The following is a 24,272-nucleotide window of genomic DNA, read 5'->3' as shown; positions in this document are numbered from 1 at the left end:
CTAGTAGCTTTAAAGCAAGACACTCTGAGCCTATTGCTTTTTTGTGAAATGGGATGCTAATGCTTCATATAGTTGCTAGGTTAATCATATGAACCAAGGTATGTAGGAGGCTCTTGGTAAACTATAAAGGGCTTGCTATTCAAAGTGTACTTCAGCATCAATGTCAGAGACAGATATGCAGACTCTAAGACCCTACCCTAGACCTAGAATCAGATTTACATTTTAACAGTATTCCCAGGGCATTTGTATGCCCAGGAGAGTTTGAGAAGCCAGGTAAAATACCACCCTTGAGTTGATTCTTAAGGTGGTTTCTTTAAAGAGACCTGAGGGGAGCAGTTACTGTAAAACTAGACTGTTCCAAATGACCTGAAGATTGCTGAACCACAGAAGCCACTTGATAGTTCAATGTTTTGCCTATTCAAGCTATAAAGTATGCCTTGCAAGGTTCTGGCAAGCCATTATAGTCTCTAGTGAACATTAAAAACACAGCATTCTGACACAGCAGAGAAGGTCCAAGCTCATGGAGGAAATCCTCTGTGCCAACGCCATGATCACTCTGGGTAGACTAATATCAGCCTTGAGTTGATGGATACCTGTTATTCCCAAGTCCTGCTTTTGTTCTGGAGTTCACCATGTCCATCATGAGACCATCCTGGCTTTGCTAGGGAAGGAATGTAAGAACTCAACCCGAGGTCAGCTGCAAGTAGGAACCGGGACTATCTATTCAGGCTTTCTTTGCTGCCAGAGGCTGAAGGTGGTGATGACCTCAGATAACTATCTATGCTCACCCTTATGGTGGATTAAAGGAAAAAGCCCTGGAATTTTGAAAAGATCCAAACTCCACAATTCTTTTCATCTACTTTACTTTGGGCCAAGTCTTGGTTAAGTCAGAGAACCCTCAGGGCAAGACCTGCAGGGCCTTTATCCTGGTTCTCAGCACCTTAACTAGGCCAGGATAACTTCCCTGTTAGTTACCTACAAACCCAGAGCCCAGAACCTGTGGTCCCTTCAAGGGCCTATGAAAATGTTTCAGACCTGTAGATCAGCAGCAAAATTAATGACTCCAAAATACAGAAAGAAAACTGCAAAGTAACCATTAAAATGTGTAATTAGCTGGCTGTGATATATAGTATTATGTCAGCTAGTCAAGTACAATTTGAACCTTACAATTATGTGTAAATTGTATGAAATTGTGAGATGTGGACACATTTTAACATGTAAATGTGGTGTGGGGAGAGCCTCCAAAAGTTAGTGTCTAGGGATTAAGAAAGACTTAAAACAGTCCTGGTCATAGCAGTCAGATGGCATACCCCCCCATCCCTCCCCTGCTAGAGAGTCTGGAACGGGATGATGAGCTACTGTTTTTCTAAAGCAACTGAGGCAGGCTCAAAGGTAAGAGCCTAAGATAGTGGCAAAGAAATGGCAGCAAAAATCAGGACAGCCAAGATGTTCGAAAAAGTACAGGTTTTTGCTCTGTCTCTAGATAATTTTCCTTGTATATTTTTGTACAATCTTTTGTCAGGAGAGGATTTTCTGCTGCTTGTTCTACTATCCTTACTTATTAGTATTGATTAATGGCATGCTCTACATCCTGTGGATTTCTATTTATTTTCTTAATCACAGGCTGTAGAGGTCGAATTAGGCTGAGTGTAAAAGAAGAGTAGGAATCAGATTTTCATCAGTATTTCCCATTTCCCTTTCCCCTCAAGAAAATAATTTTTTTTAGGTTTCCGTTAAGTTACTAATCCAGGTAATGTATAGAACTAAGTGGGAAACATACTCCCTTTGCTCTGAGAGGCCCAATTTAATAAACATTCCTGAAGATAGGAATAAAGGGATCCGTATCAGTTAGCGTTTGCTGCTTAAACTTAGTGGCTTAAAACAACCATCATTTATTTAGCTCACAATTCTACACACCACCTATACAGTGTGTATACATGGACTGACTCATGCCTTTGTACTCAGCTGCCAAAGGAGTTGGAGGTCTGGCTAATCTGGGACAGCTCATCTCTGCTCCACATGGTCTCTCATGCTCCAGCAAGCTAAATAAGCTTGTTCACATGGAGGCTGATCAGGTGTCTAGGAGAACAAACATATATAGAAATGTATAGACCCTTTGAAGTCTGAACTCAAAGCTGACATACTGTCACTTCCACCATATTCTGTTGGCCAAAGCAAGTCACAAACCAGCCTGGGTTAAAGAGGTAGGAAAGTAAACTTCACCTCTTCAAAGTCATATGCAAGGGACATAAATTCTGTGAAGAGAAGAGCTGCAGCCATTTTTACATCTATCAGAATCACAACAAAAGTAACATGGCCCTGAATGAAATCGGTAAATATAAGAGTTAGAGCCAGGGCAAAAGAAGAGAAGAGGGAGGCTGTCTGGGTGGCTCAGTCGGTTAAGTGGCCGATTTTACCTCAGGTCATTATCTCGTGGTCTGTGAGTTCGAGCCCCGTGTCAGGCTCTGTGCTGGCAGCTCGGAGCCTGGAGCCTGCTTCTGATTCTGTGTCTCCCTCTCTCTCTGCCCTCCCCTGCTTGTGCTTTCTCTCTCTCTCTCTCTCTCTCTCTCCTCTCAAAAATCATAAATAGTAAACATTATAAATAATAAATTTATAATTATAAATAATAAGCATTAAAAATAATAATTAATAAAATAAATAAGAGAAGATGGTCAGAGGATTCACATATTTAGATGTAGTCAGACCAAGGTGGGAAAAATGGGGGCCAAAGCTTGCTCATTCCCCAAGAGTTTGCAAAAAAAAATTTTTTTTAACTTTTAAATGTTTATTTTTGAGAAAGAGAGAGAGAGATGGGGGTGGGCAGGGGCAGAGAAAGAGGGAGACACAGAATCCGAAGCAGGCTCCAGGCTCCGAGCTGTCAGTACAGAGCCTGACGTGGGGCTCGAACTCACAGACTGTGAGATCATGACCTGAGCTGAAGTCAAGATGCTTAACCGACTGAGCCACCCAGATGCCCCACAAAATTGATTTTAATAGGGAAATGAATAACCTCTTTAGGCAAAGTTGTATGGTGTGGTTTTGCTGGACAGCTGTGCTTCAAGTATATGCAGAGGCATAGCATCAGATAAAAATTAATCTTACAGTAGACACCATAAAGCTGGGAACAACCCTGGCTGATTGAGCATCTTTATCTGTGCCCTGTAACCAAGGACAGAGAGGTTTTGTGTAAATGAAAAAATGTTAGTCACATGGCTAAGAAAGTGGTGAGCAGAGATAGCACTTCCAGACAGAAGCACGAGAACAGTTGACACACTGGGTGGTGTTGGAGAGGGATGCTTCTCACTGCTGTAGTGAGAAGCAGAGGTTGGTTCAGGGTAGCCCTGCTCCTGGCTCTCACACTAACCTGCTCTGTGCCACTGCCCAAGTCACCTTCCCTTTCTGGGCTCTGGTTACCTTCTGTACCAAATAAGAGAGTGGGTTTGGTCATCCCTGTGGTTAGGGTTAGGATTATAGGGCTAAATACCTCAAAACATAATGGCTCATCCCAAAAATTTCTTCCTATACAGAGAGAAAATAATGTTTTCAGACCATTTTAATCCTGGTCTCTGGCTGAGTTTTCCTGGCCATGGGCCTCAATGCCAAACCTAATTTTACGACCCTTCTTTGAGATACAGTAAATAGTTACACAAATAAGAATCAGAAGGAACTCTACAAAGATCGAGAAGCCCCTTTATTTCACTGTGTTTCCCAGAGGCATTTTAAGACACACAGGGCTCCCTGTTGGAGTACAAAGATTCAACACACAGTCCTGTTTATGTTCTCCCCACCCGCACAGCAATCCACATATGTTAATGCAGTCATATTGTTGCTTACCTCCTTGCATAAACTCCTCATATCTGATATGCTTAGAAAGCATGCTTTTCACTTGGCATTTTAGTTCATGGATAAATTGGGTCACCAAGGAAGTCTTCACGCAGTACCAAAGAAGGATCCTCTATACCTGGCACCAGTTAGCCAATATATCCTTGTTCCAGTGTTGTGCATTTCCATCGTAATTTCATTTCTGTTTCCCTACTGGTTGGAAAGTTAAGATTGTGTTCACTGTCTCTGTCTCCATTCAGCCTTCTTATAAAAGGTGGAGTTCATTGCAGCATTATTTGTAATAGTGAAAAGTAGGACATCCTAAGTGCCCATAGAGGGAGGAATGGTTTAATAAATATGCAAGGGAATACAACCCAGCAGTTAAAAGGGGTAAGATTCCTTGGTGTTAACGTGGAATGTTGTCCAAAAGATATGGATAAATTTAAAAAACTGAACAATGCTATAATATTTTTGGAAAGGTTAACCTAAACTATGTATTTCAAGGTTGGTGTGTAAGTGAGGCAGTGTCTCTCAGGAAGAACACAAAAATAGGTAACCAGTTTTCTCAGGGCAGCAGAGTAGATGGGGATAAGAAGAATAACAAGAATATTTGTTTTTTCTACATTACTTAGATTGTTAACCTTAAGAATATAATCAGGGGTGCCTGGGTGACTCAGTTGGTTAAGTAGCCGACTCTTGATTTGGACTCAGGTCATGAGCTCACATTTCATGGGATGGAGCCCCATATGGGGCTCTGTGCTGACAGCATGGAACCTCTTGAGATTCTCTCCCTCCCTCCCTGTCTGCCCCTCCCCTGTTCATGTGTGTTCTCATTCATTCTCTCTTCCTCCCTCCCTCCCTCTCTCTCTCTCTCCCCCTCTCTCTTTCTCTCTCAAAATAAATGTTAAAAAAAAAGAATATAATGATATTACAAGTGCAATCTAATCTAAAACAACAACAACAAATGAATAAAAAGCAGTATCAGACCAATAAATAAGGAGAATAAACTGATGGTTACCAGAAGGGAAGGGATTGGGAGTTTGGGCAAAATGGGTGAAGGGAAGAAACAGATACAGGATTCCAGTTATGGAATGAGTAACTCACAGGAATAAAAGGTACAGCATACAAAATATAGCCAATGATATTGTAATAGCGATATAACAGAACAGATGGTAGCTGCATTTGTAGTGAATATAGCATAACATATAAACTTGCCAAATTACTAAATTGTACACCTGAAACTAATGTAACATTATGTGTCAACTATACTCAAAAAAATGATAGGAATATATTTTGTGCAATTAAAATTTTTTAAAAAGGATTTTTATAAAGCAGTAGGTGGTGATGATTTATGTCCACCTCTGGATGTAAGCAAATAAAAAAAAAGTGGGGAAAAAATTGCTTGCCCTTTCTCAGAGTAATAACCCGGGACCCTGTGAGTTGGGTATTATATTTCTGACCCACCCATGTGAAGGAAAATAACAAAAGTTTTGGAAAGTAAAAAGCCATTATATTCCAACCTGGACAAGAATCACCTGAAAACGTCTGCATTTCAGGTTTTAATTACTCTGTCATTTCTTTTGTTCTCAGAGTGAATTCTGGAAGTGACAGATTTTTCTCAAATACTGTGCAATTTAAATACAATTAACTCCTTACAATTTAATTACGAGAGTACTATTTCTTCAGAATCTGGGCAATCAGAAAGCTCCTATGATCAGCTTTTCTCTCTATTCTGCTTTTTGAGAATGAGACAAACAAGAGGCTAAAATCAGGGAACTCTTCCAAAAACACCTTTTAGGTTCTGTCATGGGGTCAATCCAGATGACACTTAATTTCTTACACCGTTAGCAATTATAGTATCATATGGTGATAACTAATGTTTGTAACAAAGGCAGTGAGATACTGCAAGTTCCTAATGTGTCTTTGGAAATTTCAAAAAAAGGTACAATTGTATGTGGTATGTAGTGTTGCTTACTGTATTTTTGAAAATTATAATCCATATGCCATATAATTGGTGCCTCTCAGGGACCCAGGAAAATTGGCAATAACATCTCCAAATCAAGAGATATGGGAGGAAAGACCTGTGCAGAGTGTTTTCAGATATCAAATGTGGACTAGCCACATGTGTCTAATGGCTACCATCCTGGACAGCATGATTCTAGAGCATTCTGATAAGGAGTCTTCCTGGCCAGGGTGCTGTTAAGCATAGCATGGTATTCAAGATTGAGAGGCAGGCTCACTTGCCTCCATCAGCCATGTCTTTCTCATCCTCCCATTTTGTCTCCTCAGCTCCCAGACAGCCAGAGAGGCAGCATCTAATCCTTGCTGCACACACCACATCCCTCCCAGCTCTCCTGCACCCTTTGCTGCAGCACCTTCTGGCAGCTCCCTCAGTGCCTACCAGCAGGTTGGAAGCATGCTGAATTCTACAGGGCTAGCCTTTCATTCTACCCTCCTACCCTCCATGGATGTCCTATTCCCCAGATCTTCCCAGAGTCCTACTGGTGTATGCACAGAACAGACTGTTCAAAGGGCTGACATGGGTTTGGCCTTCTGCATCAACATCATCTTCCTGCCTCTCTCAGGCAAACTGGTTTCTAAGCACTAGTAATACATTCTCCTTCTTCTCCTCAGTCTACCCTCAAATGGCTGCTTTTGCCAGGTGATAGCTGACATTCCTACTTCACCTTCTTTACATGGGGCAGGTGTTGCTGGCTTCAGTTCTGCTCCAGCAGCCTGGAAGGTCACAGCCCACACAGTTCTGGAAGTGCTGCGTCCCAGCTCCAGTGGCTCCTGACAGCAATGCTACCTAGTGACTGGCTAGGTGTTTTCAGTTTATCTCTTTCAGAAAATGGCTTTTGATTTTTTTTTCACATGTTATTTTTCTGAATTACTGCTTTTGGCTATTCAGACTATCTCAAATTAATGCCAAAACCCTGACTTATTCAAGCCAAAAATAATCTACAACCCTCCTTTTCTGCTAGTTTTTGTAAGGATATTTCACTTTGTCTTTTGAGCTCTACCTGGGTTAATTCTGGTTTTGTCTTCTAATTCGCTGATTACTGAATCACTGTTTAAGATTTATTCAATGTATTAAGTTTTTTTTTTTCATTTCAATGAATGAATTTATTTCAGTTAATGAATTTAACTACCAATATTTTAATTGGTAAATTTTCTTATTCTTGTCTTATTTTTGCATTCTTTGTATTATAAATTCTGTTTTTTAAGTGAAAGATACTAGTTTGTTTATCTTTAGAGTATCATAAACATATTTACCTTAAAATATTTGTTAGACTGTTCCCTAAAATATATTTCATCTAGAACAGCACTATCTAATAGAACTTTCTACAGTGAAGAAAATTATCTGTATCTCAGCAGTCCCGTATGGTAAGCCATTAGTCACATGAGGCAGTTGAGTGCTTGAATTTTATTTGATTTTGCTTTGTATTTAAATTTAAATAATCCATGTGGCTAGTGGCTACCATAATAGATAACACAGATCTAGAATATCTTCAAAATCAAATTGCTGTTTTTGGTATTAGGTTTCCTCATATGTTTTGGAATTTTGGTTGGCAGGTTCATTGTAAATGGGAGATAGTTCTTTCTGTGTGGTTTCCTCCTTTCCTGTTTAGTGGTTTTCGGTGCTCTCCACCAGTATGCTAGTCTAGAACTATATCTTAAAGAGGTACATTGAAGCTTTTGCTACAGAGACAGATTATGAATGTTGAAAGATACATGGGTGGCGTGGTCAGTTACTGATCAGACCATGACTTTGTTCTTCTTCCTTGGACTTCCCACCTGCTAAAAACTGTAGCCCCAAGCAGCAGCTAACAATGACACACTTTTTTACTCTACTTTCACAAGCAGAAGAGCCTCCCTCCTCCATCCCCTGAGACCCTGACCTCAAGCTATGAGCCTGGTTCCTGTCCCTAGCTCCTTTGAGTATTACTAGACCCTTTGCCCTGCCAGAACTGGACTACCATCTCAGGCTGCTGCCTGCCTCCAGACTGGATGTCCTGCTGGCCTGTGGCTTCAGCCCTCCTCAATGCTTTACCTTTCTGTTCCATTTCTGGCCCGTGGATATGTGTATCTTGTTTTGGGGTCTAGCTGTGTCTTTTTAGTTTTCTATTTCTATAACAGGCAATGCTCTTTGAGCCAAGGGACAAAAAGGGGATACACCAAAACCTAAAGCTATCTTAGCCAGTGGGATCCCCTCTGATAACTTTTCTAATCCTAAAAGACTTTTTCATTCCTACCTTCCCCAGGAATTTAGTCACACATATGAAAGAACATAGGCTGTCATAAATTTTCTTTTTGAGAGAGAGAGAGAAAGAGAGGAGAGAAAGAAACAGGCTCTACACTCTGTGCAGAGCCCAAGGCAGGGGCCCAGTCTCACAACCATGAGATCATGACCTGAGCCGAAATCAAGAGTCAGACACTTAACCAACTGAGCCACCCAGGAGCCCCTCGTTAAATATTTGTTGAGTGAACATACAAAATATCAAATCTAAAGACAAGTGTTAGTAAAATCCCACAGCTGTCAATAAACCCCTTCTGTTATCTAAATGAAATGATACAGTGTGTTCAAACTCTCTTCCTCTAAGCCACACAGGCCCCCAGAACTAAGGCAAGCACATTATTATCCAAAACCAGACACTTTTCAAGAATGAAAGAGAATGTTCTTAATAGTTACCCCAGAATAGCAAGCTTAATTGCAACTATGCCAAGCACACAAATGAGTGGTTACTTTATCCCATGGCCAACTTGCTAGTGTTTAGTTTCATGAGATCCCCGCATACACCCCAGTGTCATCTTCCTTTTGCTCACTTCTCCTGATATTCCAGGTAAGGGACTACAGCACCTCTTTTTATAGCCTCTTTCTCTGGCCCCATTCTTCCCTTCTTCTCTGAAAAGAGTCAGTCTTTTAAAAAATTTAGTATTAAAACTGGAGAACTAAAATTATTTTTCTGGATCTCTTCCTCTCCTAATACCTCCCCAAAATCACTGAAGTAATCCATCCTATACAGCAATCAGACAAAACCTTACATGCTCAGATTCCTCTTGAACACTCTCCTTAACACCCCTCATGGGTTTTGGTTTCCCTTCAACAAAGCCATCATCACTCTCAGTGGTCTCCTCCAGACTAGCTGTGACCTTGACCAGCCCTTGGCTGACCCAGTTCATTTATACATTTAACAACATGCCAGCCATTCTCCTCCAAGACCACTTGGCTCTAATTCTAGGAGGGGCAGTCATGCTGTGGTGTTAAGTTTATCTGCTGCTGTGTGAAAAACCAGCCTAAAACTTGGCACCTTCAAACAATAACCATATCTCATATCTCAGCAGCAAGGGCTGGAAAGCTGAGCTCAACTGGCACTATCAACTGAAGTACCTACATCTGGCCTCTCCTGCACAGCAGTCTCATGGCAGTGGATTTTCTTAGCTACAAGCTCAAGTTTCCCAACAAGACTGTCCCAAGATAAGGCAAATGCTGCAAAGCTTCAGATGACCTAGGCTTGGAAGTCCCAGGAATCACTTAAATTGCATTCTTTTGGTTAAGCAGGTCACTCAGACAGACTCAGATTTAAGTGGGAAGGAAGTTAGACTCCCCCTCTCAATGGGAGGAATAGCAGAAAATTTGTGGTAATCTTGAATTTACCACACTTGGGTTTTTAATGATCCTGAAAGGGATTCCCACATGTGATCCACGTTATCTTGCCTGTATCAGTCTAGGAACATAAGAGGACAGCTGCACAAGGAACAAAGCAGTAATGAAACCTCTGACCCTGGCCACTAAGCAGTCTTGAACATACGTGCATATCCAGTAATACACTGGTATACCTGTATATGTAGTGAATACACAGGTAGGTCACTAGATCACCACTGCCTTAGTAACCAAAAAAGTTTCTCTTACCAAGAAAGCAGAAGACAGAGCAGATATGAGAAGGATTGCATTTTATTAATGTAGACTCTGTTACCTGCTTCTCTGACCATGTGTTTTTCTTAGATTTTCATCTAATTGATACCCACATTTGAGTATTTACTATTTTTTCAGTCCTAGAATTGAATCCTGTGCTCTTTTTTTGCTTTAAAAGTAGACAGAAAGGCTGGACAAGCAGGAGACTCAGATCCCACCACAGCCCCGTTTCACTGGCCCTGGAACTGAGTGTTAGTGGCAAGAAGGTTCTTGGCATTTTTAATAATTCACCTGCTCCAGACAGTTTTATGTAGTGAGGTTTGGGAGATAATGACCAGGTCACTGATAAAGAATATGGATTAAAATTCCCCCAAAACCTTATTTATAAGGTCTTTTTAGAAGTTGATCAAAGCTGAGTGTATTTATGAGTCAGTGACTCCATTAACCCTGTAAAAAACTGTTAGAGTACCATAGAGTATTCAAGTATGTAACACAATGTGTCACATGTATTTATTCCCTGAACAAGCTAGTGACAAATGTGATTTTACTGAGTCCTCACCCTCCTGAGTTACATGGAAGTTAATAGAGTTACTTCTAGCCATTTTGCTCTGTTTGCCAAATTATTTTTATTTGCTCCTTTTTTTTAAACTTTATTTATTTTGAGGGGCGCCTGGGTGGCTCAGTCGGTTAAGCCTCCGACTTCGGCTCAGGTCACGATCTCACGGTCCGTGAGTTCAAGCCCCGCGTCAGGCTCTGGGCTGATGGCTCAGAGCCTGGAGCCTGCTTCCGATTCTGTGTCTCCCTCTCTCTCTGCCCCTCCCCCATTCATGCTCTGTCTCTCTCTGTCTCAAAAATAAATAAACGTTAAACTTTATTTATTTTGAGAGAGAGAGAACACAAGCAGGGGAGAGAGGAAGAATCCCAAGCAGGCTCTGCACTATCAGCACAGAGCTCGACCTGAGGCTCAAACCCACACACTGTGAGATCATGACCTGACCCTAAATTAAGAGTCAGACACCCAACCGACTGAGCCACCCTGGCGCCCCTTCATTTGCTCCTTTTATGAAATGACTAGTCATCTTTGGGAGAAGCTAAGTGGAAATTTTGATGTAATGTTGATAGCAGACTGTAATGAAATGAATGCTGTGACAGAAGATATGCTAATAAAATTTCATAACAATCTCCCAGTCTAAGATACACTCATTGCCTAAAGAAACAGATGCTGGCTATAGATGATTGTACATTTTCCCCTTGGGCTAAGTAAAACCCAAAGAATTTTAGTTAGGGCTTCTCTCAGATTAGTAAACCAAATAGATTTTAAATCAAAAAGTACAAATCAATAATCTGTTCAACTTTGTTGAACACAGATAATCACTTAGGTTCCACAGCAAGCAAATTCAGGAGAGCTAAATGGAGAATTTTGCTGCTGTGGCATGGAAGTCAGAGAAGTGGTTAATGTTCCAGGCATCATTCCTCACTCACAGGGGAGCCTTAGGCTAGGTTCAGGATGATGGACCTAGAAGCCCTGAAATGGGAACAATTTCAGTTACATTTTAATCAAGCCCCAGGAGAGAAAGGAGAATTATGTGAAATCATTGATAGAAAATAGAGGTTGTTTCTTGCCCTTACAGTCATTTGTATACTTCATAGCTGAACAGCGGGATAAATTAGGAGTTGTGCCCCTCACAATCAAATGTGTATGCATGGTGGTTCATGAAGGTGTGACCTATCTCCCTAAACTGGTTTTTCCCAGTTTTTCCAAAACTGTGCTGTAATAGATTAGCAGCATTCTGATACACTTAATTTAGCAAAACCCTGCTACATATGAAGTGCCAGGAGGTAAGAAAAAAGCTTCTCCCCTACCCAGAGAATATTTCTACCTAGAACCAAGAAATCAGACTATATTTGATGTGGCTTAGTTGTTTATAAAAAGCATCTGATGCCATGCAAATGCCTTGTGTTCTCCAAGGTGAGTTCTTTATGGAAAGAGTGTTTGCTAAAATCTACTGATTGTAAGTCCGTTTGCAGCAGCCCTATTCCCTGTGGTCGTGGATATGCCTTTGTATTGGGGAAAATCACATAAAACACATCAGTCTCTGCTTGTGTGATGACACATCCCTGGAGAGGAGGTACTGAGTGCTTCACATATAGAAGAGCTACTGGTGCTGAGGTGACAGTAATAATACCTAACACTTCAGGATGCTCAGCACTCTGCTAAATACTTTGCACATATTAACCTATTTGATTTCCACACATACAAAAAAAAATTGCTGAAACATTTACAGACAAAATTCTAGGATTTACATCCTAATTATAGGGAACAGGGTATACGGGGTATGGCTGGAATAAGGTTGGCCAAAAGTGACTGATTCTTGGGACTTGGTGACAAGAGACAGGGTTCATGGCTTTATTGTATGTATTTTCATGTAGGTTTAAGATTTTACAATAATAGAAAGCAAAACAAAAACTGTGAGGTAGATACTGTTATTTTCCTTATGGAGGGGAAACCTTGTGCAAGTTCACACAACTCCAAAAGCTATGCATCTGGTTGCTTTACCCACTGTTCTGAAATTGCACCAAAACTCCTCAGGATGCAGCAGTGAACTAACTAGCTGGGGTACTGAAAGATATTTTAAATTGTGGATGGAAGCACAGCAGTACTCCACATCTGTCAGATACCATCTGAACTGGTAGCTCAAATTCAGCTTCCACATTAGAATGCATTGAATTCCTATGATGCTACCTTGTGAAGCTGGGTTTTTTTTCAGCACTGTGGTAAAAAGCAAGTTCCATGTGAAAAATCAAAATGGAACAAGGACTGAGGGTGCTGGTATGCAATCTGATTCTGAGGTTTGAGAAGTTGCACGATACCAGTAATGCACACACCCCATTAGTAAATAATTCTGGTACTAAAGAATAAAATTAAAATATTTTTCTTTCAATGGGTGTGTATTTCATTTCATACAGCTACTGAGTTGTTAGGACATAAGTACTTTAGCTTTGGGGGCCTAAGTGCCCTGTGAACCAAAGTTTGGGGAAATCTCTACACTACACTGCCAAAGATGTAGAAGCTGAAACATGGGACATCTAAATGTCTGTCCCCTATGCTAGCTCAGCCTCCTCGTAAAAAGCAAGACAGTGTCAGGGTACCTGGCTGGCTCAGCTGGAAGAACATACAACTCTTGATCTTGGGGTCGTGAGTTTAAGCCCCACGTTGGGTGTAAAGATTACTTAAATAAATAAAACTTACAAAAAAAAAAAAAAAAAACCTGTTTCATTCACTTACCCATTCAACCAGTACCTACTGTTTACCAGGTGTTGTGCTAGCCATTGGGGGGGGTGGGGGTGGGATGGGGTGGGTGGGGATACATCAGTGAATAAGATGGACAAAAATTCCTGCCCTGGGGCTTATCTGCTGATGAGGAAAACAGACAATAATCAGAATAAACAAATGATAGACATCATTATATTAGATTATGATAAGTGCTAAGAAGGGGACAGAACCAGGGGGATAAGAATGTAGTAGGGCAGGGAGGATGTAAAATTTTAGACAAGGTGACCAGGGAAGGCCTCACTAAGCTAACAGTTTGGTAAAGACCTGGAACAGGTAAGAAAACTATCAGCCACTTAATTACCTCTTACCAAAAAATAAATAAATAAACTGATTCAGAAACAGAGCCCTGACGTTGTGCAAACAAATAGAAAATTAATGAGAACTGGCCTCATCAGATAGAGTAATTCATGGAAAAGGAAAAGAAAAATGGTGTATAACTTTTCTTCTCTGTGGATTACCTCACTCCACTGGATCCCAAACTTAAATAAGGAAACAAAGGTAATAATCATACCGGCTCAGTACTGTACCTCAGTTACAGTGAGAAATGAAGAAGGACCCAGAGATTTTATGCAAATAAGAAGTGATGAATCATGGGTATCTACTCCTAAAGCCAAGACTACACTGTTTGTTAGCTAACTTGACAATAAGTTAAAAAAAAAAAAAAGTGACTTGTTTAAGCCAACAAACTGTTAAAAAAAAAAAAAAGTTATGCTATCATGAATTGAGATGCTAAATGGCACTAGCTAAAATGCTTAGATGTTTTAAATGGTATCTACACTATACTAATACAGCTGCTCATATAACAACAACAATATTTTGGTTTTGTATGGAGATGTTTTACGAAGATGAGAGTAGAGGGCCATAAGGGGATTTTTTTTTTTTTTTTTTGAACCTTGAGTAACATACAGAAGTCAATACCGAAAATGTTAATAGCAATTAGAACTATCAGTCAAAACAAGCAGTGGGTTGTTTTCCTTCTTGGCACCCTCTAAAAACCTTATAAATGGAAATATCAGAAGAAAAGTTTATCAGTACTGAATTTTTTTAGGGGACAGCTGCAACCTTCATGGACTGTGGAATCTCCCTGAGCCTTGCCCTAGAGAAAATTGCAGATTTGTTGATTATAAGCCCTCTGGATATCCTGTGTTGCTGAGCTTATTGTCTTACTTCTGTGTCCTTAATGAAGCCATCAAACTCACCCGGTAGGTTTCCTGAAGGGATCTGGTGCCATTCCAGCTTCTTTGCTTTCCATCTTGGCCTTGATCAGCCCCAGATTCTTGGCAAGGTATAGACTCAGACTGTCTCTCTACCACCTCCTTCTTCCCCCCCCCCCCCAAATTTGGAGTTAATCCCACTATAAATCATCTCTTGTTAAAACCATTTTGCAAAGCAGGATCTGCAGTGGTTCCCAACCCTAACCGTACATCTGAATCCCCTAGGAGCTCAGTAACAACATAAATCTGGATTTAATACATTTGGGACGAAACCCAAATTTGTATGTTTAACAAGTGCCTCAGATGAGTCTGTTAGAAAACACTTAATGGGGATCTTAAAGGGTGAGTAGAAATTTACCAAATTGGCAAAGGGAAGAAGAGAATTATTTTACACATGGATATAGAACACCATATGTAAGTATGAACAAGGGAGTAGGGGAGGGGGGTGGAGTTCAAGGAAGTGCACATTTTCAAACTGTGCTCCAAAAGAGTGCTCAAATGGGGAGGAAGCTGTTTTATAAATATTAGGGTTCTAATAAGGTTTCTTCTAATAAGAGTTTTGCTGCTAAGCTCCTTTCCAGTTCTGCTTTCAGCCTTACCAGGTGGTGGGTTCCTCCCCTAGTCCTCATTAGGCCCCATGAGGTCTTGGAATGGTCTCAGGCTTTCCTTTGATCCTGTCATAGCTACCTCTTATTTGTTCCTTGTTCTGGCACTGATTGTCATCATAAGAGAGAGAAACAATATGGCTGGAACTTGGAACTCAGCTACTTATAAAATGCATCAGGCAGGAGGAACCCACCCCAAAGTGCTCTACAATTTGCAGTAACTTAGTGTGACTTTTAGCCTGCCCATAACTGGCAAGTTTTTCTCAAGCACCAAGGCCCTCCTTCCTTTGCTCAGACAGATGCCCTAGCCATAGTTCCCTATTGTAGAATTATGAATTTATTGTCAATTTTATCAAACAAAGCTTTGTAAGGAGCTCTGGACTTGAGATAGGTGACACTTGGCTTCCAGTTCTAGTTCATATGTCACTTATTTAACCTCAGCCAAACAACCTAACCAAAAAGTATCTTCTCTACATCTCAGTTTCCTTTTTTATAAGACTGGAATTCTAGTAAGCTTTGCTTTCTGCAGCCAGGAATAACAGATGAGATCTTACATGAATGGAGTTTTGAGAAAAGGGATACAGATATGGTACTATTTCTTAAGAATAATAGGGAATAGAACCTTGGGTAATTCAATCTCCACAGATAAGTTGCTTTTTCTGAGACACTAAGAAGAATCAATTTACCAATAGGCACCTTTCAGAAATGTTAACTGTCATGGATAATGTTTACATCTAGACCACTTGCCATTTATCCAAGGATTTGGCCCCCAGCTTTCTTGAACACTGAATCCACAGATGAAGCCAGTCATGCTTTCTTTCGGATTCCTATTGAAATTACTACTTTCCTCCATGAAAGCGTTTATCACACCCCTCAAAGGCAGAAACCTTCTTCCAATCTGTCCCCAAGCCTAACACAGGACCTGGCACATAGTAAACCCTTAACAAATGTCAGCTGTTAAATGAATGAGTTTGGACACTGTCCAGCATTGGATTGGATGCACTTCAGGCCAAAGATTAGCACAATACACATTCCTGAAATGGGATGGATTTTAAAGATTCATCTTGCCAACTTCCTGTCCAGGAAGCTGGCCAGAGCCAACTTTCAAGCACCTAATAAATTAGGACCCCTTATTTTTAGTTCCTTCTTGAGAAGGACATTGAGTGGTTTCACTGGCTAACTCATCAAGCATGAGTATCCTTTGTGCAGATGAAGTTCATTTCCTCTTCCACTTAAAAGAAATGGGAGTAGAATACACCCACATCTTGTATATAGTTTTTTTTTTTACATAATTGAAGGCTCCTCTTATATCACAGAGTCTGATCTAGTTTAGGTTGGAAGCAGGGCCCATCATCTCAATTAGAGTAGAATTGAAGAACTAAGAAATTGTCAACTTGAATTTTAGAATTACTTCTAACAGCAGCTGGTAACATGGAAATCAGCTTCAGTGCACTAAGGGGAGATGCTGCAGATTGGAACACTGCCATCCTTTTGGCAAACAGACCAGACTAATATGCAGAAGATCTTGGATTTCTTATGTCTGAATATTACTGTTCTACTCTCTGAAGGGTTTAGTCCTCTATGCCTTATTTCATGTGACTTGAATGAATTTAATTTACTAGAAGTCCTTTATTTTGGATAATGAGTATTTTTATTTCTCCTCTTTAGAAAAATACAGGGCATCTTTAGGCAGAAGGAAAGTGATAATATTAAACGTATGGAAGAAAGTTTTACCCTCCAGTAAAAATCTTCCAATCCTAGAGCTATCTTGGCTGTTAGCAACATGGCTCTAAAATTCTTTGAGTTTCTCAGAAGAATGTGGTAATAAAAAGTGAAACCACCTTTTTTGTGTTGTCTTAAGAAAGAAATCCAATTTAGAGTTGAGAAGCCAAAAGAAATTGTAGAACCACAGAAACGCACACCGTTATGTCACAGAGCCATCACTACATGATGACTCATCTAAGGATATTTTCTCTACTTCCTTCAAATATGATTATTTCTGGAAAATTTAATTTAAATACTGGTATAAAGATTATTTCTGGAGATGGGACATTTGCCCCCTGTGATAATTCTCTTATCTGCAGAAGGGTTGAATCTATTAATTCCCATGTAGCAATATTGAGATGTATCTTATTGGCTTGCTTGATTTTTTAAACTTCTATCCCAATTGATAGAAGCTAATTAAAATTAGGTGCACATGAGCTTTTATTAAATGGCTGCTACAAAGATGGTAAAATTCAGGAAGTGATGGTCCAACCCATTCCCTTTAATAATGTTGACAGATTCACAATTGGGATAATTTAAGATTTATGAGATTCTAAGCATCCATATGTCCTTACTATTTCCTGAGGAATTGCTTTTAAAGAAATGAATGTATGTGCCATTTCAGCCTAATGAGAGCAGAACCACCAACTTAATAGTGTAGACCCTTACCTAAAATCAGAGTTCACCAACACTAGTAGTAGGATTGTGGGCAAAAGCATTTGGGGTTTATCTATCAAGTTAATTAAAGGCTGTGTTTTCAGCTACTCCCCATTATATACTTTTGTAACAAATTATGGGAAAATGATGAATTTGGTAAAACTTAGGATGCTAAGATCACAAATTAGCATATAGATTATAAATACTTTTCTCATGTTTGTTTCATAAAACAAGTCTGGAGATTGGAATAAGTTATCCAAAATTTTTGTTGCAAAAACTAAACAGTGTGCCCCGTACCCTGAGAATCCTGGCATTTGGGATCTGGAAGCAGCCTTTGAGAGCAACTCCTCTAGAGGGGAGGGATGAAGAAGTGGTCCCCAAGAGCTCTGGTTCCATACCTGCTTGCCATTGTGTAACCGTGTGATCTTGGTCCCATTAGTTGCCCACAACTGACCCACAGTTGCCTTATTTGTAATGGAGTTGGTGATAACACATATACCCGCCTGGAAAGTTGTAAGCATGAAATGAAATGTCCTGAAAGCATTATATGAACTATAAAGCCCAGTGTCAGTGTTAGTCATTATTATTACTGTTACCTAGAAAACCCTCCCCCTCACTTTGCTCATGAAGAGCACAAGTATGCAATGACTTGCCCAGGAGTTTCTTCCTATCCCCAGGAGACACTGAAAGAACCAGGAGGGAGGCAATAAGTTCAACGCTAGGGCCACCACTGGCTGCTGGACAACTTGATTACGCTATTTTGCCTCACCCCCTACAGAGGGATAAAGAACTATAGGATAGAAAGGATGCTATTGGATTAGCACACCTGCAGTACAGCTGGGCCCACTAAAGAAGAGAAAACCACATGGTGTGGGATGTACAGTGCACCAAGGCCCCTGAATAAAAACATTTTATAGGCAGCAAAGGGTAATGGGGCTGTCTGTAGAGGCACAACCCCTCTTACTACAGTGAAAGAACAAGACAGAGTGTTCTAAGACTGAGAAGAGCTCTTGTCCAGACTATCTCCAGAATTCTCCCTTGTCTTATTTTTTATTCCTGTTGCTCCTTACATTTCTAATGTCCAAGTGGTGTATTCACTCTTAACACTCTGGTTCAAATATTAACAAAAGTCCCTTTTTTTTTCTTGGCTTTCTCTTAGTCATGTTTAAATTTTCAAAAGAATTTTACTTAATATTAAAAGCAGGCAAAAAAAAAATCGTAAAGCCATCAAAACAGTGAAGTCAGGATTTAAATCCCAGAGTATCTGCCCCCCAAACCCTTGATTTTTTGGGGCTCATTAAATGTAAGATAACCATCACATTGTTAAGACAAATTATGCACACAGGAGGCAGGGTGCTTAGAACTCTCATGGGGATTTATATTTTCACACACAATGCATGAAAAATTTGATGCACAAAGAAGTCACGTTTCTTCATGTGTTTCCAGAACTCAAAATATCAAGTAGCCAGGCTAACCAATAAGTATCATGTAAGTATTAAATTATCAATACCAATTTGCTAGACTAAAAAAATAAAAAGTAATGATCAAACATTTTCATTGAGCATTTCATTTTCACTTTGTCCAGATCTCTGTCCCACTTCTTGTATGGAGATGGACAGGTTGAAGGAGGCACCTGCCTGAGCCAAGGCCATTGATGTGGCAAGGGCCAGTGGAGGAGGACAGAGGGTTGTTTGGGGCCATTGATGGACAGTGAGGCTAAGGTCCAGCATAGAAAGGTCACAAACAAACATGGGGAGAGTATCAGGATAACTGCCAGAAACTAAGATGGACTGAAAGTGTGTCTGACTCAAAGGTATAGATTCTAAGCAAACAGCTGTCTCATCAGGTGGGAAGAAAAAAGAGGATACAAACCAGTGAGAATGATGGACTCCTGTTATTGTCTGCTATCCTCACTTTCTTGGGGGTCAGAGGGAAGCTTAGCCCTCAGATACCGGATCAAGACAATAGAACAAGGCCCAGTTTGAGCTGAACCTCAGATCCTTTTGGTCTCTAAAGGGGGTCAGAACGATATCAGGCTAGCAGTAGCTTTTTCTTAAATGCATGCAGACACTAATAATGCTCATTAGGCATATAGCTCATTCGAATTTAATTTAGAGTGTTTAATTTGTGTCCCTGTGTAGTTGCCAGGACAGATGTGTGCATGGCTTAGGCATACTTCTCTCTGCATGAGACAGATGTCAGGATATTGGGCCATGTTGGAAAAATGCCAGTATGTTTGTTAGTGACAATACATTGTCAGCCTCCCTTCCCCCAACTGGTATTTTCATTTTTGTAGTTAAAATGCCAGTCCCAGCTCAGAAAAGAAGGATTTTGAGAGAGGTAGAAGAAGACAGAAGCAGGGTAATTGTGGAGAAGAAAATAGAAAGTAACCAAGAGGTAGAAGAAAGGGAAAGCTTTGGGTCAGTCATTCCCTATAACTAAAATAGTCTAGATCATTTAGGATTCACACACATTACTGGGATTCAACCTGCTTTCGGAGAGAGATTAAAAATGAAGAATCCTGGGGGTGCCTGGGTGAGTTAGTCTGTTATGCCTCCAACTCTTGATTTCAGCTTAGGTCATGATCTCATGGTTGGTGGGATCAAGCCCCATGTTGGGCTCTGCACTGGCAGTGTGGAGCCTGCTTGAGATTCTCTCCCTTCCTCTCTCTGTCTGTCCCTCCTCCACTCGTGCTTCTATTTCTCTCTCTCTCTCTCTCTCTCTCAAAATAAATAAACTTAAAAAAAAAAAATGAAGAATCCTGGCCCCACCCCAGAGCTGCTACTTCTTAAAGACCATGGACCTTTTATAGGCCATGGGCCAACCCTGAGAGCCACTGGCTGTGGCAATCTCTAAGGTTTCTTTCTAGCCTTGAGAACCTTTGCTTATGAGAAGGAAGGGGAAAAAAAAGAGTTGGAATGAACACCTAAGGCGTGACTGTTACATCCATGTTACTTTATCCTGGGGAAGCTGCCCTTCTGGTAAAGTCTGATAAGATATCAAGATCACAGGAGGCGAGAGAAGGATGTTTGATGTGCGTGTTAATATCTTTCTGTTGTCAGAGTTATTTCACCAACTGTGGCACATCCCTCACTAATGAAAGTTTTTTATCCCCACCTTGTAAGTCTCAAATGTTTTGATCTCTTTGATGTCTTTATCCATCTAACCTGCAAAGATGCTCGAAGCTCCACCCCTCCCCCCTGGACCACCCCACTAGTGAGTCAGAGGTAGGTAGAAAGGAAGTGCCAGCCCCCTGGCTTTAGTCCCTCTTCTCTGTTCCTGGCTACTGAAACCTCTTACCCCATTTATCTTCCTCTTGGAGATATTCTTATGAGTAGGTTTCTATTAATTCTAGGTACAGCAGACAAATCCTCCTACTCTGCCAGAAGAACCAGAGGCTCAAGAAGAATGTCCCCCTCTGTCTATCCCATCACTCCTTAGTAAATCTTGTCAAGACTCCCTAAAACTTACTAAAGCTATACAAAATGTCTAGAAAACAGATCTCCTCAATCACAATACAACTGTCTCCATTTTATGTAGTTTCTTGATGAATTTCCATATTCATATTTTACATAGAGCATTTACAATTTTCATGGGACCTTTTCTGTTATAACCATTTTCCTCATCACTGTAGAGTCTTGATAATGATCTTGGAAAAAACTGCAAAATTCTCCATCTGGAAAATTACAACTTTATCAAATACTTACATAGTGTTCCCATGTACCAGGTACATAAATATTATGACAAATATTAATTCATCCTCATAATATTGATAAATATAAACTCCTTTCACACTTCTAACAACTCTATTATTCTCGTGTAATAGATGAGGAAATTGAGGCTCAGAGACGTTAGATAACCTGCCCACTCACTCACACAGTGAGTGAGCAGTAGAGATAGGCATAAGCTCATCTGTGCTTATGACCACTATGCATTTCTCACATTTTATATGACTACTTTTCTACTGTTTAACATTTAAGCTGCTTGTAGTTATAAATAACTGCAAACAATAATACTGTTGTTTATGGCTTCTTCATAAACAAAGAATGATCTTCTTTTGGATTGTTTAGGTTTCCAGAAGAGCTTCCTACTCTACTCCCTGTTTTGAGTTGACAGAGGACACAGTCCTACATAAATTCCCATTGGGGTAATCTGAACTGTGGAGAGAAAGAATACTTTCTTGCAAGGCTATTAGCTCTTGATTCATGGCCAGTGTAATCTAGGAACAATAAAGGGAAATTATTAAACTTGCAGTTTAGTGAAAGTAAAGGCTTCAGATATTAGATCATGTTCTGCAGCCTGGTGTTACTCAGTGCCTCGTGGGTGACCAGGTAGCCATAAAGCTACTCTCCAAGCAAGAGAAACAAATTGTCTTTGTTTCAGTGAGGGAAACAAAAGTGGGATAACTCTTCAGCAGCAAATGGATTAACCAACCAGTTGGTGAGTTTAGTCTTTCTTCTTAAATATGGCTGTTTTGACCTCCTGTAGACAGAAGTTGACTTAAAGATCAAGCCCGGTTCTCTAGAATTTCTGCATAGATGGAGATGGAGTTGGCAATCTTTTTGGAAGGGGGTGCTGAGGGGACTTGCCTTGAAGCTACATTCGCATAGCGAGTACAGCTGTTTCCTTCTGTAGTACATCTGTTTAGGGGATGGCTTAAAGTGGATGAACTCATGGAAATTATGCCTCACTCCACCCCTAGACCCACCACCAGGTCAGTCAACTTATGTTTAAGGTTTTTGTATGATATAGACTAAAACCACCAGAGGTCTTAGTGGATCATAGGGCATTTCTTTTCTTTTTCTCATTTATGTCTCAGGCCCATAGTTCTTCTTTGCCTAGGATGATACCATAAATAACAAAAACTGAAAATGGTTCCCATTCCCCTAGGCCAATGTACATCTTCAATCTGACACATACACTCTTCTCCTGGACCGTTCCAGTGTTAACAATCATACATCTGCTCCCATTCTCCCCAGTTACAAATATAATTATCATATCCCATTTGCATATTTTATTGATGGTCTCCCTATCACATAGAAGTGACAAATGTGAAAACCAGAAATAAGAAAAGTAGAATGTCAAAATGAGAGGAAAACAGGAATAGTTGATTTTTCACCCTAAGTTTCTGGGAAATTACAATGAGCCCGTGAGCCTGAGTAAAATGTGTCAATGTCACAGAATCCATAGGCTACCTCACAGGCCCATGCCTTTCCTTGCTCGGTATCTCACTATATCAAGCTATTGAAAACCTCAAAAGTGTTCAAAAGATAAAGAATGTGGGAGGGGTTTTTACAGGGGTGGAGGAGGGGGAAGAGGTTGGTCCTGATGACATTTTAAGAACGTTAACACCTAAGTAAATAAGACCTAAAAGAGAGTGACTAATGTCCAGGAGCTATATGCCGCATACCTGATACTGTTGCCTGGCAACCTGTAGCCAGTCCTAGAGCAACGGAATCCCAGGCAAAGAAGGAAATTGGAAATGTGTCCAGAAGAGCACATTTACCACCCCTACCCTTGTTTGCTAACTCTGAAAAGAATTGGGTAAGGGACTCTGTTTTAAAATGTACCCAGGATTTTAATCAGGTCCGGTAAGATACACAGACATGGAAATGACTGTCACGAAGGAAGAAGTTTATACTCACAGATCCCTACAAACAAGGGCACAGCATGCCACACAGGGAAGCACCGTGGTCAGTCAGGAGACAGAGCAAGGGGAAACATGGGTGAGCGACTTTTTTGTGGTTTTCATGGGAAAGACTAGGCGAGGCAGGGTAAGCAGTTTAGACAAGTTTAGGATTGGCTAGTTTCAATAATTTGAGTGGGGGTGCCTGGGTGGCTCAGTTGGTTAAGTGACTGACTTCGGCTCAGGTCATGATCTTGCAGTTTGTGAGTTAGAGCCCCGCATCGGGCTCTGTGCTGACAGCTCAGAGCCTGGAGCCTGCTTCGGATTCTGTGTCTCCCCCTTTCTCTACCCCTCCCCTGCTCACACTCTGTGTCTCTCTGTCTCTTAATAATAAATAAACGTTAAAAATAATTTTTTTTAAATAATTTGACTGGGCTGTGGCCTGTAGGGGTGGCTCCTAGTTGCTCAGCACCTGACCCTGGGGCATGATTGGGGCAGAGGGATAGTGTCCTATACTGTAAGGACCTGATAAAAGGTAAGTGGGGCTCACAATTGCTTGGTCTGAATATCGAAGGCAGACTCACAGGCAAGTTTACTGTATCTAAGAATTAGCTAATCCGAGGAGGGGCAGTCCGTCCTCAGATCTGCAAATGCCACAGAATACAGAAAATAAGAAAATATAGTTAATACAGAGCCAATACACATATACAAGCAAAGGATCTGTTGTCTGTTTTGTAACGTAAGAGGTTTCTGTGTTTTAGGGGTTGGTTTTCCCAGAGCATGTAAGAAACCTTAAAGACCAACATTAGGAAGATCTCCTGTTCCCTGTCCCTTTGATACCCAAGTACACAAAAGCAAGCCTACATTCAGTTCTAATGCCAAGCAGTGTGCCTCCGGAAAAGCCATTCTTTCAAGATTTGCACCTAGTACCTAAAAAGTATTGAAACATTTTATGCAATACCAGCATATAGTCCACAAGACACAGGCTTAAAAGGATAACTCCAACTAGTACAAGACTCGTATTTGATCATTTTGATTGTCTCAACACAGAAAAGTGGAAAATGTGTTTTTTTTTCCCAGCTCACTTGCCAGGTTTAACCAGAGTTCAGGCATTAACTATGTCATTTCCTATCACTCACAGTGAGCATTGCTAAAAAGCATTATCTGGGAATACTATATTATGCCATTGTTGATTAGTTTCATTAACGAGAATAAACATTTGCAGAGCCTATTGTGTTTTTAAAATGGTTTACAAGTACTGCTGGCTCACTTGTTAATAATTACGTTGGGGGACTCTTAACAATACATATTTAGGAGATAAAAGTAATGATTG

The 24,272-nt window shown here is 40.5% G+C and overlaps 1 protein-coding gene across 7 annotated transcripts in view; it reads left to right on the top strand.

Annotated features, from left to right (window-relative positions):
* Positions 1-24,272, top strand: part of TMEM108 (transmembrane protein 108) — a 402,326-nt gene that overhangs the window by 300,496 nt on the left and 77,558 nt on the right. For 2 of the 7 annotated variants that reach the window (XM_078432333.2, XM_060638689.3), the window contains exon 2: positions 14,122-14,275. The exons of the other annotated variants lie outside the window; for them this stretch is intronic. In XM_078432333.2, the coding sequence (XP_078288459.1) occupies positions 14,254-14,275 (22 nt within the window). In that variant the 5' untranslated portion in view covers positions 14,122-14,253. The remainder of the gene's footprint in view (positions 1-14,121; positions 14,276-24,272) is intronic. 7 annotated transcript variants of the gene reach the window in all.

Source organism: Panthera onca, chromosome C2 (genome assembly GCF_046562875.1).
Source record: "Panthera onca isolate mPanOnc1 chromosome C2, mPanOnc1 haplotype 2, whole genome shotgun sequence".
NCBI lineage: Eukaryota > Metazoa > Chordata > Mammalia > Carnivora > Felidae > Panthera > Panthera onca.
Note: the sequence above shows the minus strand (reverse complement) of the source record. Positions and strands in the feature narration are given on the sequence as shown.